Source organism: Pelobates fuscus, chromosome 3 (assembly GCF_036172605.1).
Source record: "Pelobates fuscus isolate aPelFus1 chromosome 3, aPelFus1.pri, whole genome shotgun sequence".
In the NCBI taxonomy this organism is placed as follows: domain Eukaryota; kingdom Metazoa; phylum Chordata; class Amphibia; order Anura; family Pelobatidae; genus Pelobates; species Pelobates fuscus.
The window spans coordinates 322,890,974-322,905,542 of NC_086319.1; the positions used below are offsets into that span (position 1 = coordinate 322,890,974).

Below are 14,569 nucleotides of genomic sequence, written 5' to 3' on the forward strand. Positions count from 1 at the left end.
CCCTTACACCACAGTCCTGTGGGTACTTAGTTTCTGCCTGCATGCTGCATCGGTTGTAAGCGATCCTGAACGATCTGATTCTCATCTGTTGGTCTGTGCATTGCTGTTGGCTGCTTGGAGTGGGTCTCTGTTATCAGAAGGGAGGATTCCTTTTTCGCCTTGTGATCATATCATTTTCTTGACATTTACTTGTCAGTTTGCCTCTGAGTTTTGCTGGGACTTGTGGTTTTATATTTCCTTTCATTTCCCTTTTTAGTATGGATTCCCCCTCTGCCTCTGCAAGATCCCTCTCTAGAAAACATAGGTGAGCCATAATATTTTTTTTATACTATGGTTTTTTTTTTTTTTTTTAAAAAGAGTGCCAGATTGAGCCTGTAATATATGTGTGACAAACTCTCCTTTTTAATGGAGTTTGCCATGAGTTTTTGGAGGGGCCTGCTTGCCAGCCTCCTACCCTGGGACTATGGGCCCTGTGATAACCCATGTTCAAAAGTACTGTTTCTGCCCCTTGGACTTTTAACTGGAACAGATTCAAACATGTGGTGGCGGCGGCTATCTTAAATTGTCCAGCAGTGTTTTGTTGATGAGTGTAGAACTGTTTTGGGCATGGAACCATGTGCATGGTGGGGCAAAAATAAGACCTCCAGGAAATTCCTGAACCCCTGAATCGATCTGGGTGATTTATGGGGCTATCAGGGTATGTGACTTTTGTGGGGATATGTTGTATTTTGGGGTACTTTTTGGGGTTTGTAAAAAGGTATGTTTTTCTGCTTAGAGTTAATTGAGTTAGTCAATTGTCTTAGTTAGTTAATTAGATCACAGGCAGAGGGGAGGGATTGTGTACACTGTATTGGAGTGTCTGAATGTAAACCTCTGATTTTATTGGCTTCTTTGTTTTGTATTTGGTGCCCAACCAGGGCCACCTGGGCCTTTGTTGTATAACTTGTATAAAAGACCAGTGTGTGCCATTAAACTTCCTGTTCCTGCTTACACTTCAAAACTGTGTGTCGTCCTGTTATTGGAGGGAAAGAAGATTTGCTCCTGTGTCTGCTGTTCCAGCTTGCAGAAGATTCAACGGGGAAAGTCCTTGTAAGGACTAGAGCTAATTCCCCATTCGGTTCCAGAGTTCCCAGGACAGTGTCGTCCAGTACCTGGAGCTGTCAGAGCTAACTCCCCATTCGGCTCCAGTAAGGAGCGGTTTCAGGGCCCCAGTCAAGCTACGGCGACTTAGGGCAAGAAGTGCTGCGGTTTGTCCCTGTTCCTGCTACGCTCTCTGAACTAGGAGAGGTCTACCCACTGGAAGCTGGATCCTGGTCTTGGGTCCAGGGTGGGTGGAGGATGGCGAGACCCCAACCAGGCTGCGGTGGTTCGTGGGGTCTACGGAGGTGATGGTGTTCCAGTGCAGTGATTATGGTATTCGCAAGTACTAGGAAGCAGCGATAGACGGAGGTACCCGGTCGGGGTGCCAGTCGGTCCGTTACAATATGTTTATATATGCCTTTGTTTCAGCCCCAGCAAGCATTTGGATTCTACCGCAATAAAATCAAGGGGAAAAAAAACTATTAATGCATTAACTGTTAGTCTCCTGCACCCCAGGGAAGGAACCTCTGCAGAGAATGCGTATTGGATAGCGGATGCTCCCAATAGGAGTTGCCCACAGGACGACCTTTAACTCTGAGTCTCCCAAACTTTGCTGAGAGCTTTAAGTCTACTACGGTGAAAGGTGGTCCAAGTTAGAGACGTAGAGCGGAACCTCAGTCTTCCAGCTCTGAAGAAGACCCTGATTTGTTGGAGGTCTCAGATGATGGTGAGGAGGAAGTTGAATATACCTCCAGGTATCTTCACTCTAAGTCTATTGATAGACTAATTACCCTTATCAGGGACACTCTTAGTCTCACGGAAGAGAAGTCGGAGTTGAGAGAGGCTGTCAGGTTCTTTGATGACCTAAAGCCTAATAGACCAACTTTCCCAATACATTCTTCAATCAGGGACACGATCCTTCAAGAATGGAACAAGCCAAAAAGGAAATACACCTTGAAAAATAAGTTCACAAGGATGTATCCTTAATCTGCCATTGACTGCAAACTATGGAACTCCGTTCCTAAAATAGATGCTGCTGTGATTCATATGGCGAAGAAAACTATGCTCCTCATTGAATCCATGGCCTACTTTAGAGAGCCTATTTGGCCCTGGGCTCCGCCCTCCATCCTGCAGTGGCTCTAACCACTCTCTGAAGGGCCTTAAGAGTATGGCTCGCTAATTTGGAGGAGGACATTGATTGGGGAGTCTGTAGGGGACATCTCTTGGAGAGTCTCAAGGACTTTAGCCTTGTCACTGAATTCTGTTCAGAAGCCTAGGATTCACTCGTATGATTGCTAAAAGTATGGCCCTGTTTGTGGCCACTAGAAGGGCTTTATGGCTTCATTCATGGGGAGCCGACTATGCCTCCAAGGCATCCTTGTGTGGCCTTCCCTTCCAGGGGGATCTTTTATTCAGTAAGATTCTGGAGGATGCCATACAAAAGGCTGCAGGTGGCAAAAAGCTTTTTTGAAATATTTTTTCCTCTTCCTGGAAGACCTAAATGCTTCAAGGATCAGCCCTTTTCGGGACAGCAGAAGCTATAAACCAGGAAGGGAGTATTCTAGAAATTCCTCTTGGAAAAGCTTCTCCCATTCGTCGACCAATCAGGGCTCCAGAAGGAGAGGAGCTAGTACCTGTGGGAAGAAGTTCTGAAGATCTTCAGGCCCATTCGGGGATTGTGGGAGGAAGACTGAGGTTCTTTTACCCGGTGTGGGCTGCAAATATCAGACGTCTGGGTCAAATCCATCATAAAAGAAGGTAACAGGATAGTTTTCCTCTTACCCAAAATCCACTGTCTTCAGGAAATCTAAGGCATCAAACGAAGAGCCACGAGGAACTGCATTTCTACTCCTCTGGAACAAAAGGTTATAGAAGAAATTCCAAAAGAGGAAAGGTTCCAAAGGGTTTACTCCACAGTGTTCTTGGCTCCAAAACCCCAAGGAAAGTGGCGTCTCGTCCTGAACTTAAAAGGAGTGAACTCCATGCTCGATGTAAGAGCATTCAAAATGGAATCCTTACAGACCATCTTAAAAAGCGTCAAAAGAGAAGATAGGATGACCTCTATAGACTTGAAGAACACCTACTACCAAATCCCTATAAATTGCGATCACGTAAATTTCTCAGATTCTGGGGACTTCCATGTGGCCTCAGCTTGGCACCAAGAACGTTCTAAAAAAATTCTTGTCACTTTGATAGCTTTCATAAGGGTGGGAGATATCGAAATCTTCCATTACTTGGACGATATCCTTATCATAGGTCCATTTCATAGGATAGTGGCTCATCATACTTTGGTGACAATGAACATTCTTAGAGACAAAGGTTGGCTTCTGAACGTAGCGAAAAGCTCCCTAATTCCTTTGCAAGAGAGCACGTTCCTTGGAGCAGTGATAAACACTATCTCAGCCCATGTTTTCCTACCTCCAGAGAGGGCCATAAAGATCCAAGACAAAATCGAAAAACTACAAGGTCTCAAAACTGCCTCAGCGAGAGAAGTCATGTGTCTCCTTGGTTCTTCGACATATACGATTGGGCTGGTAAAATGGGCCCAATGGAAGTTTCGCCCTGTTCAGAATTGCTTCCTTCTTCAATGCGACAGAGTAGAAACAGATTGGGAGCAAAGGATAACTCTGCCCCTGCCGGTAAGAAAAGGGTTGAACTGGTGGAAAGGCAAAAAGAATTTGGCAAAAGGCTTCCCGTTGGAGAAACCTCCTTGGAACGTTATTACAACAGATGCCAGTTCCTTTGGATGGGGTGGACCCGAGAAGAGTCGCCTACACTCAAATCTAAGAGAACCAAGAGCCATTTCCAAAGCCATCTTGGTATTCCTTCCGATGATCGAAAAATCTTGGGTCCTGATCAAAACGGACAACTGAGCGGTTGCCTCGTATGTGAACAATCAAGGAGGAATAAGAAGCAGATTGCTCTTGAAGGAACTAGCTCCCTTGATGAAGGTGGCCATGAACAGTCTCCAAGATCTGAAGGCTATCTATCTTCCGGGTTCAGAGAACGTTACTGCGGACTTCCTGAGCAGAACAGAAATTCTTCCAGGAGAATGGAGACTTTACCCGGCAGTCTTCTCATGGATTGCCCATCGGTGGGGCATATTCCAGATTGACCTGATGACGACTTACCAGAATTGTCAGGTGGAGAATTACTTCTCTCTCCGTCCAGACTATCGGGCGATGGGCCAGGATGCTCTCTCCCCATCTTGGTCATTCAATCTGGGATATGCCTTCCCTCCCCTACCCATGATACCCAGATTCCTGCGGAAGGTTTGGACGGAAGGCAAAAGGGTAATTGTTATAATTACGATCTGGCCTCGAAGGCCATGGTTTCCTCTCTTAACCATGATGAGTCAGGAACAGCCTTTGCCTCTTCCGATAATAAAGGATCTGCTGACTCAGGGCCCAATCTCCCATCCTCATCCGGAACACCTCAAGTTGGGGGTGTGGGTTTTGAAAAGGAAAGACTTCGACAATAAGGTCTTTCGGAAGCGGTGGTCAATACCCTTTTGCAGTCTAGGAAGGCTTCTACTTCCTCGTGCTACCAAAGGATCTGGGATATATTTAGAGAATGTGCTTCGGCCAAGAACATTGACTTCTTGCATCCTTGCAATAATCAGATCTTGGATTTCCTCCAAGAAGGTCTGGACAAAGACCTTGGCCTCAGCACTCTTAGAGTTCAGTCATAGAAACATAGAATGTGACGGCAGATAAGAACCATTCGGCCCATCTAGTCTGCCCAATTTTCTAAATACTTTCATTAGTCCCTGGCCTTATCTTATAGTTAGGATAGCCTTATGCCTATCCCACGCAAAGTCCTCAGCTCTTTCAGCATTATGCGACATCTCATGGGCTTCGGATCCTTTTGATCTCCAGATTCTTCAAGGCAGCTTTCAGGTTGAGACCTCCTGCCAGATCTGGTACCCCTCCTTGGGACCTTCCTCTGGTTCTCAACTACCTGACTGATTATCTGTTCGTTCCCCTTGAAAATTTGGATACTACCTTTCTGACTTACAAGACTTTGTTTGTGGTGGCTATTACTTCCTCAAGTAGAATTTCAGAGATTAAAGCATTTTCTGCCATGTCTTCAGGATAGGGTGTGTCTGAGACCAAAACCTGCGTTTTTTTTTTTTTTCCCCCAAGGTCTCCGTTTAATCTCTCTCAAGAAGTGGTCCTTCCATTATTCTACCCCAATTCTACTTCTCAAGAGGAAGTTAGGTGGCAACGTTTGGATGTTAAAAACGGTCTGTCTATGTACCTTTTTTCATTCGAAGTCTTACAGAAAGCCTGACCAACTCTTCGTTTTACCTTCAGGAGCTAGGAGAGGTGAGGCAGGCCTCTTTATCTACGTTGAAACGTTGAATTTCGCTAATAATCAGGAAAGCGTATATCTCTAAAGGTCAGTCTCCTCCAATAAAGATAAGAACACATTCTACCAGAGCATTGTCGACTTCATGGGCTAATTGGGCAGAGGTTCCATACGATGATGTTAGCAGGGAAGCCACCTGGTCTTTCCCTAATGACGTTCATAAAACACTACAAACTGGACGTGGCTTCTCCTTCCACCTCCTTTTGGGAAGTGTTCTGTCTACAGTTTCTTTATCCCATTGATATTAAATTTCTTTGCAGCATGAGAGTGAGTCTGGTGTCTTTTTCTCTGTTTATTTATTCCCACCCTATATTTCTGTGAGCTTGGGTATTACCCATAAGTGATGCTGCCATGATTAGCCAGGAATAGAGAAAATTTATGACAAACTTAGCATAATTGTAATTTCCTGGCTATTTCTCATGGCAGCATCAGGGTTCCTGTCCATTATTTTATTTTTTCAGCTTTATAATTGGACTGTGATGTAAGGGGAGGAGGGAATCTTTATACCTATCAGTCTAATTAAGCTAATTTAATTTCTGTCCTGTGACTGCTAAGGGATGAGCTACCCGTAAGTGATGCTGCCATGAGAAATAGCCTGGAAAATAAAATTACGGGAAGTTTGTCATAAATTTTCTCTATTAACTGTGCAGCAGTGATGATCCATCAGTTTGAGAGCTCCTGTTTGCAAAGGGCTTTGATTATTAGACATGTTAAAGCTGCTTTTTGAAGCGAGTATTTTGATACAGTGGATTGTTTAGAAAAAGAGTGAGTTGTGTTTTGTTTTTAAGCTTTTTTTGTTTGCTTTTCTTTCCTTAATATTTTGAGACCTCAACTCAATGGCGACGTGTGAAAAATATAAATGTGCGTGTAGCTATATCAGCGTTTCCCATTTTGTGTTCCGCGAGAACAAAACTGGGGTTCCGCCGTGATTTGCCCTTCGGGCGACCTGTTGGATATTATTGCTGAACGGGGGCCCAGTGCGGTGCTGCGGCCATTTAATAGTGCAACCAGGCCCCTGCAGTATTGGATGCTGGGAGAAAGTGACAGCCGGTCACTTCCTCTCAGACAAAGAGCTGCACTGGAAGGAGAGAGGCAGCAGCGGGGAGTGTGCTGCTGCAGATCCTCCGCAGATCAGCATCAGACCGCAACACTCCAAGCAAACTACACTCCTGCAGACAAAAGGGAAGGTAACAGGAGGGTGGCTGCAAATATAAAAATGGTGATGTGTCTGTGTATATATTTGTGTGTGTGTGTGTGCAAGTACGTATGGCAGTGTATGTGCATACATCCCAGCGATCAAACACAATCATTACAAACAAAAACACCCCTGAATTTACCTCCACACCAACACTACACACAAATGTACAACCGCATTTAAAAGCCAACACTACATCCAAAAACACCCTTGCACACAAATGCAAACTTAACATACAAACACACCCCGGTATTAAAATGCTAAAATTCTATACAAACACCTACTCTACACACCAAAGAACACCTGTTTTAAGTGCTACAGTCTGTTTTACGAATTGTAAATGAGCGTATGTTTACCAAAAAACTAAATTTGCTTAAAAAAAAAAAGAAAAACCTTACACTCTAATTAAAAGGTTTGTGCTATGGTCCACGATGTTGGTAGACTGCCAATATTCCATGGGAAATATTAGTTGGAACCCATGGGCTAGATTAATATTAAGTAATTATTTCTCTCATACAAGTTGAACTAAGGCAATGCTGTGAAATGTTTATTTGAAAGGTGCAGCTAAAGGAGGTGAATTTATGAGCCCTAATGAAAGTGGAGATAATGCCGGTGATGAAATGGCCCTTGAAGAAACCCATGGACCTATACCTCAGAATAAAACTCTCTTCCTTGGCTATGCTTTCCTTCTTTCTGCGTCTACATCGAGTGATAAACTCCAGAATCGACACAAATCACAGCAAATTCCCTCCATCAGCAGTGAAGAAGAGGAAGGTAAGCTTATCTCTAATCAAGTTATTGGAGGACTGTCTGCATACTCCCTTTTTTTCATTATCCCAAACAAAATTGGAAAATCCCTAAACACTATGCTATTGTGGTGCTGTAGTATTGTTTTTTCCAGTGCTTATTTGGATAGATGAGCTTATAATTGTATGGGGAAAAGAAGAATTGAGGTTCACTTAGCTTATGTGGCTGTACCATGATTAACTTGTAGTTACAGATTTTTACCTGTATTACTGATAGGTGTGAGATTTCTTCAACTCCAAACCCAACACAAAACAGCCTAATGAAGTGGAGGGTGGATCACTTCTTTACCAAATGCACCCACATTAACAGAGAAACGTTTTATGTTTTGCTCCATAAACACATCCCTTCTGCTTTTCTCTCTCAAGCGACAATATTTTGTTTTCAAACTATTGCCTTACACAATTCTTCACTTTCTGGGATTTCTAGTTCAACTGTTGTCTTTTTACAGGACAACTGAACTACATCTGGAAACCTTTTGTTGGACCTACGAAGCACTGTTTATGGCATATACTTATCTGTGACACTATAACCATTTCATCTCATTTAAGTGCGTATGCCTGGAATCCCCTTGTGCTTTCCCACCATTCAATGTGAAACCATTTTCGAGCCGTTTATTTGAAGGTCCCTGGCTGCTCACAGCCCAGCCACCACTGCAGGTTTGACTAGTGCAGGGATAGGCAACCTTCGGCTCTACAGATGTTGTGGACTACATTCCCCATAATGCTCTTACACACATAATGCTGGCAAAGCATCATGGGAGGTGTAGTCCAAAACATCTGCGGAGCCGAAGGTTGCCTATCCCTGGACTAGTGCAATGATTACACTTCTTTCAATGACCATATCATACCAACAGAGTTGTCGGCTGACATTCTCAGCCAGTTACTGTGATCCATTGCTGCTTGGGCTAATGCTTCCTTATTAACCCAAGCAGTACAGAGGAGATGGGCTCAGAATTCAAAAATGGTTTAACACTGAATGAAAGGACGAGGACACCAGGGGACTCTAACCACTTCAACTCATTGAAAAGATTTTAGTGCCTCCATTGTCTAGAACATACCTTTTAGTGATCATGATTGCAGCTTTTCCGACGTGTTCCCACTGAACCAGGAAGTGGCTAGGTCCAAAACAAAAAAAATCAAACTTGAGTTTTTGTTTAATTTAATGTTTTTGTGTACATTTATATAATGCAGAAACTATGGGCCAATGCCAGCCTGGAGTATTCATTAAGCAAGTGTGATAAATTGGATTACTTTTTAGAAAGGGGACAAAACTTTTAGCACGTTTCTTTGGGACGTCTCTCTATTATAAAGCTATGAAGGCATGCTAGTATGAAAAGCCCTTGAATAATATTGTTGTATTTCAGAATATATTGAGAGCATGCCATATGACAGGAGATATACTGAGGAACAGCTTCAGGCAGGCGGAGGTTACATTTTGGAAAAATTCAATGAAGCACAGGTAAGCCTTTTTCGAGGACAAGATGAAAAATAGTGAAATATCCAGATATAATGGATGTGTGGGGTTTGTGTAAATGTATTGATGGGTAAGCACTAATCTAATTAATTTATATAATCTGAAATGTATGGAAACACTTCATGTGAGTTAAAGGTATGTAGATCCTGTTGCATAATTCTGTTTCCCAAGTAAGTCAATAAGTCACCTACTGCACGGTTTCGTACAGGGTCCAAGTGTACATTGGGGTGATCGTGTATATTTCCTAAATACAGGACTCAATGTGTACAGACTTTTACAATGGGATATACTAGGATGTTCAATAAACATTATAAAATGTGTTAAAATGTTGCTGACTGCATTATTAACTTATTATATAACTTAAATTGGTAGCATTTAAACTCTATTTTTTTTTTTTTTTTTAATATAACGTTGAGTGTAATTGTTAAATACATTATTGCGTTCAAGAGAAGCAACGGATTATGTAGTTCTCAAAAACACTGTTTAAGACTATAGTGTGTACAGGGAATCTATGGGCTAAAATTACCTTTTTTTTTTTTTTTTACAATCATTTGACATTTTAAATATTTTAAACAGGGAAGAAAATAATCAATAGCGAGAATGTGTACTTGAGTTTAAAGTATCAAAAATTCCTTGAAAAGCATAGTAAAGTCTCACCAGGCAACAATATTAATCTTGAAGCGGCATCTGGCTGTGATGTTAAATGGAGAAAAATGGTAAACTGAGTGGCAGAGTTTTTTTTTTTTTTTTTGTAGTAGAGGGTTGGTAGGGGGACAAAAAAAATGGGGGAGGTATAAGCCAGGGGTCTTGTCATATTGGATTCTACCCTGGCTATCCATTGAATGAACTTGCTGTATCCTGAGGATTTAGCCATGTTCTTGCATTTAAATGTATTAAAAGCTTTTATTAAATTTTTTTAATATTTGGATAATGGTATAGTGCAGTTGTAGGAGTGGGTGTGGAGAGCGTAACAGAGAAGCAGATAAATATTCAAAAGCTTTCGCTGCAGGCTGAAAAAGGAAGTTCAATAGGATTTTTCATGAGACAATTGTCTGAAAGTGATGCATTTTCCCTTAATGGAAACACTGTACATTTACTTTAAAGCGGCAGTCTTTCTTGCCTGCTGAACTTGCCTTTCCCCAATCGATTCCTCTTCTCTCCCTCTGTCAGGATCTGGTTTTCATTTATTCCTGTCTGCTCTAGTTTTTTTTTTTTTTTTTTAAACATAAGACCAAGTAGGGACTACTTTATCTTATGTAGGTTTTGCTTCGCCTGACCAGCGGAGGAGCAAAGTGTGCTTAATTTCTTGTGGTCAGAGCAATTTTCCCACAAGTCTCACCTTTCCTCCGTGATTTCGCGATGCTTCCTGTCGGTATTCCCGAACATCCTGTCACTTAGACAGAACGCTGGCGAAACTAACGAATTGCGTCCTAACAGAATGAGAACAGTTTCTCCATTCGTGTTAGGTTGCATTTCGGGACTTTGTTCGTATCGGAATTTCATTAGAATGAAAACTCCGATCCTATTCGTGCCGTGGCTGCATCTTGCAGCCACTTGGTAGAACACTCCCTAATTCCCACGGTATTAGGGAGCCATCTACCAAAAGGCTGAAAGACCTAAATTGGTCTTTTAGCCAAATTTACTAATACTAAAAGTAGAGATTACTTGCTATTAGTAAATTCTGCCCCTACTCACTATACCACGAGTCGGGGCATGTCTAGTTGTAAAAAACGGGGGACAGTAAGCGACGGGAAGGGGCCCTACATAACAATGGGGGGGGGGCTATTGTCCTCCCCCGCGGCCCCCATCCCCTGAGCGGCGGGTCGGGGCCCTAAATAACAATAAGGGGGAACCTATTGTTCCCCCACCCCTGAGCGGCAGGTGGGGGCCCTAAATGAAAAGTAAGGGTGGGACCTATTGTCATTTGCCCCCACCCATGAGCTGCTGGTGGGGGCCCTAAATGAAAATGTTAAACCCCCCCCCCCAGGTTACTAGGGGTCCCCAAGCCCTTAGTCACCCCCCCCCCCCCCCCCATCCAAAATTTTTTTAATAAACCCCTACCTATCCCCCCTCACCCTAAACATAGTGAGGGGGAGACAATAAAACTAAATCCCTGTAAATAAAAATTAAAACTTTTTTTTCTCTAAAATCTGAATGCTCTGACAGGCAAGTATCTACATTTACCTGTCCCTGCACTCTGGTTGGCTTGAAATCCAACCAATCAGAGTGCTCTGTGTCATTTTACACAGCGTGGGAAAGTTCTTTGGAATTTTCCCTTGCTGTGTAATTTGACTCCTAAATCTCTGGTTGTTTGATAGCCGCTCAGGGATGGGGGCTGGGGGAGAACAATATGTCCGTCCGTCCCCCAACACACACACACACATTTTCAGCGGTGGGCGCCGCGGGAGAGGACAATAGGTTCCCCCTTACATTTTCATTTAGGACCTCTGCCCGCCACTCAGGGATGGGGGAGAACAATAGGTGTGTGTGTGTGTGTACTTTAATAGCCCCCACTCACCGGGAAATGGGTGGGGGCGAGACACACTGTTTCCTCCCCTCTCCCGCAGGCTAGTTAAGAGATGCCCCACCGTGGGGCCATTTGTTGAGAGGGAGGGTATTTGAATGTTTTTGTTTTTTTTGTTTTTGTTTTGGTTTTGTTTTTTACAACAGTGAGCAGCCACAGGAGAAACTATTCTCATTCTGTTAGGACAAAATTTGGTAGTTTCGCCAGCGTTCTGTCTAAGTAACAGGACGTTCGGGAATACCGACAGGAAGCATTGCGAGATCACGGATCAAAGGTGAGAATTGTGGGAAAATTGCTTTGATCACCGCAAATGAAGCACTATTTGCTCCTCCGCTGGTCAGGTGTAGGAAACCTATATAAGACAAATAGTCCCTACTTTGTCTTGTGTTTTAAAGAAAGCTAGAGCAGACAGGAAGAAATGAAGAACAAATCCTGACCAAGGGAGAGAAGAGGAATCAATTGGGGAAAGGTAAGTTCGGCATGACAGTGCCGCTTTATGGGATAATGTTTTTTTTCTGTTTAAAATGTAGTGTATAGCTAATCTGGCCTTTAACTGTATTAATTAAAAAACAAACAAACTGGCTAGCAATTTATATTGGCTTAATTCATAAAACGCATGAATACATGTTATTGGTGACACCTCTCATGCCTGTTTCAATAAAATAACTGTTTAATTGATATTACAATTGGATGCATTTGAAAACTTGCAGATTAACAGCTTTAGATGCATTTTGTGGGCAAGAGATAGGTACTCATAAAGTTTAAATAAGTTGTGATTGAACTGTACCCTTCACTAGTGTGTTATGAAATTGTAATTTGTGCATGAATGTTTGTGTAAACCCAGAGCAACCGTGCCATTAATCTCATTTATTCATGTCTGACTTTCACACTTTCACACTTTCCAGTGTAATGCTGCATATCAATGCCTGTTGATAGCAGACCAGCACTGCCGAACCCAAAAGTATTTCCTGTGCCTTGCCAGTGGAGTCCCCTGTGTGTCTCATGTCTGGGTCAATGACAGCTGTCATGCTAATGAGGTTCAAAACATCCGTAACTATCTCCTCCCTGCTGGATATAGCTTGCAAGAGGATAAAATATTGGAATGGTAAGCTTACTTACACTGTAAAGAATAAGTAATAAACTAATTGTATACCTAAGGAAATTAGATGCATAGCATTAGGATACTTTGTGGAGAGTAAAACCTGAGGTAGTTTGATACTGCAGCATGTATGTGTTTGACAAAATATCCCATAAAGCCCTGGGTCTTGGGTTGCATAGTATTGGTTCTGCTCCATAGGTACCCAGTCTTGTAACGCACGAAAGCTAAAGCTCACAAAAGGGAGAGGGAGGAAAAACTGATGCTGCCATGGATATATTCTGGAAAATAGTATTAAGTATGAAGAAATGTTTTATTTTCCTGGATATTCCAGGGCAGGGATAGGCAACCTTCGGCACTCTAGATGGTGTGGATTACATTTCCCCCCCCCCCCCTCCCGTAATGCTCTTACACCCATAATGCTGACAAGGCATCATGGGAGGTGTAGTCCAAAACAGTGCCGAAGGTTGCCTATGCCTGCTATATGGTAATACCCCTGCTTAAAAAAGGGAAAAAAGTAGAGTGGTACAAGATATAAATAAAAATACTTGATTCACATTTTAAATATTCTTTTTGCCTCCTTTTATTATTTAAGTAATTCAAGGTGTTAAAGACAAAACATTTCTTCCAAACTCAGAAGATCTCTGGGTACGAGCATCTAATGCATGGTGCTTGATGAATGTATTGGCTAATGACCATGTAATTGTTCTCAATAGGAGTTTGAGTTATTCACCAAAGCCCCTTGCCAAATGGGGCAAAACCCACTGATTGTTGAATTCCATCAAAGATGTCTGAATTTTGCAATGTCCAGATTGTGTAAATCAGGCTAAGAACTTGCCATAAAAGAAGGGCATGGGTGTGTTCCTGGAGTGTTCCTCCAGGCAGGCTGACCCCTTTGGATGGGCGATGTAGCTGTTAGGCGGTATTGAGTAGATTAGGGATTTTAGGCCTGGAGCTATTGGAAATGGCGTCTGGTTGCTTGCCCCCGCGGGGAAATATTTGAAAGGAGTTCTGGACCATTCGGACAAAATCCAGTGTTTAGTGAATATCCCTGTTAATTGCACCTGCCCAAGACGAAGACAAGGATCTTGTAGAACAAACCAGGTGTTACTTGAACCTCTTTTGATAAGCTTCTGATTTTGTCATTACTATTTAGTGACTCAGTGTAGATTTAGATGTGGCAAGGCACTTGTTTTGTCCGGAACTTGTTTAAAATATTGCCTGATACGAGAGTTTTCCCTCTGTGAGCAAGGATTTAATGGTGCTTACACCAAAACCGCAGAATGTTCTATGCCTTCCTAACGATGTTCAAGCCAACAAATTTTAGGATGGTATGAAACGTTGTGAAAGTGTTAATCTGCCAGAAGGGATACCATACAGGCATTACTCAATAGTAATCTGTGTGATTTGCTGTTCTACTAGTTATGCATCCCTTGCCCAAATGTCCATTTTTTTCAGGCACAGAAAAAAAAAAAAAGGTAATAAAGGTGTTTAAATGTCTTATGATTTGCAGGCATGAGTCTCGTCATCCGTTCCAAGACTTGCGGTTTCTTGTGGTATCTGACCAGAAAGAGAATTTCCTGGAAATGTGGTCTGAAATATTGATGGTTGGAGGAGCAACAACTGTGAAACAGCACAATTCTTCGGAAACTAACAAAGGTACTCTATATGAAATTATATAAAGTAAAAATCAAATTGTGGTAAATTGAAAACAACTCTGACTTGAAAACAACTTTGTAGCAGAGTTGGAGAATTTTTCCAAATCTGTTATTTTTGCCTACGTTTTCTAGTTGAGATTTCGCTTTTGAGTTGAGATTATTGCCATACTAAAATATAAATTGCATTTGTATGCAGGGAAGGTGTATTCCTAAAATGTGGATCATAAATGTTATTAAACATCAATTAAACACGAGCCTGTGATTACATAATAAAAGCAAAATATAAAAAAAAAATATTTGATTCAACATCAAGGGCAATTTTATTATTTTATTTTAATGCGTAATTTTCTCACAACTGCATTCAA

The 14,569-nt window shown here is 42.2% G+C and overlaps 1 protein-coding gene across 10 annotated transcripts in view; it reads left to right on the forward strand.

The window, feature by feature from the left end:
* The window catches only part of TP53BP1 (tumor protein p53 binding protein 1), a 108,026-nt gene that overhangs the window by 90,423 nt on the left and 3,034 nt on the right, over positions 1–14,569 (forward strand). For 8 of the 10 annotated variants that reach the window (XM_063448950.1, XM_063448948.1, XM_063448946.1 and 5 more), the window contains 5 exons: positions 257–304; positions 7,205–7,420; positions 8,817–8,911; positions 12,356–12,555; positions 14,060–14,205. In XM_063448950.1, coding sequence (XP_063305020.1) covers positions 257–304; positions 7,205–7,420; positions 8,817–8,911; positions 12,356–12,555; positions 14,060–14,205 — 705 coding nt within the window. The remainder of the gene's footprint in view (positions 1–256; positions 305–7,204; positions 7,421–8,816; positions 8,912–12,355; positions 12,556–14,059; positions 14,206–14,569) is intronic. The other 2 variants (XM_063448954.1, XM_063448947.1) reach the window with 1 other exon arrangement.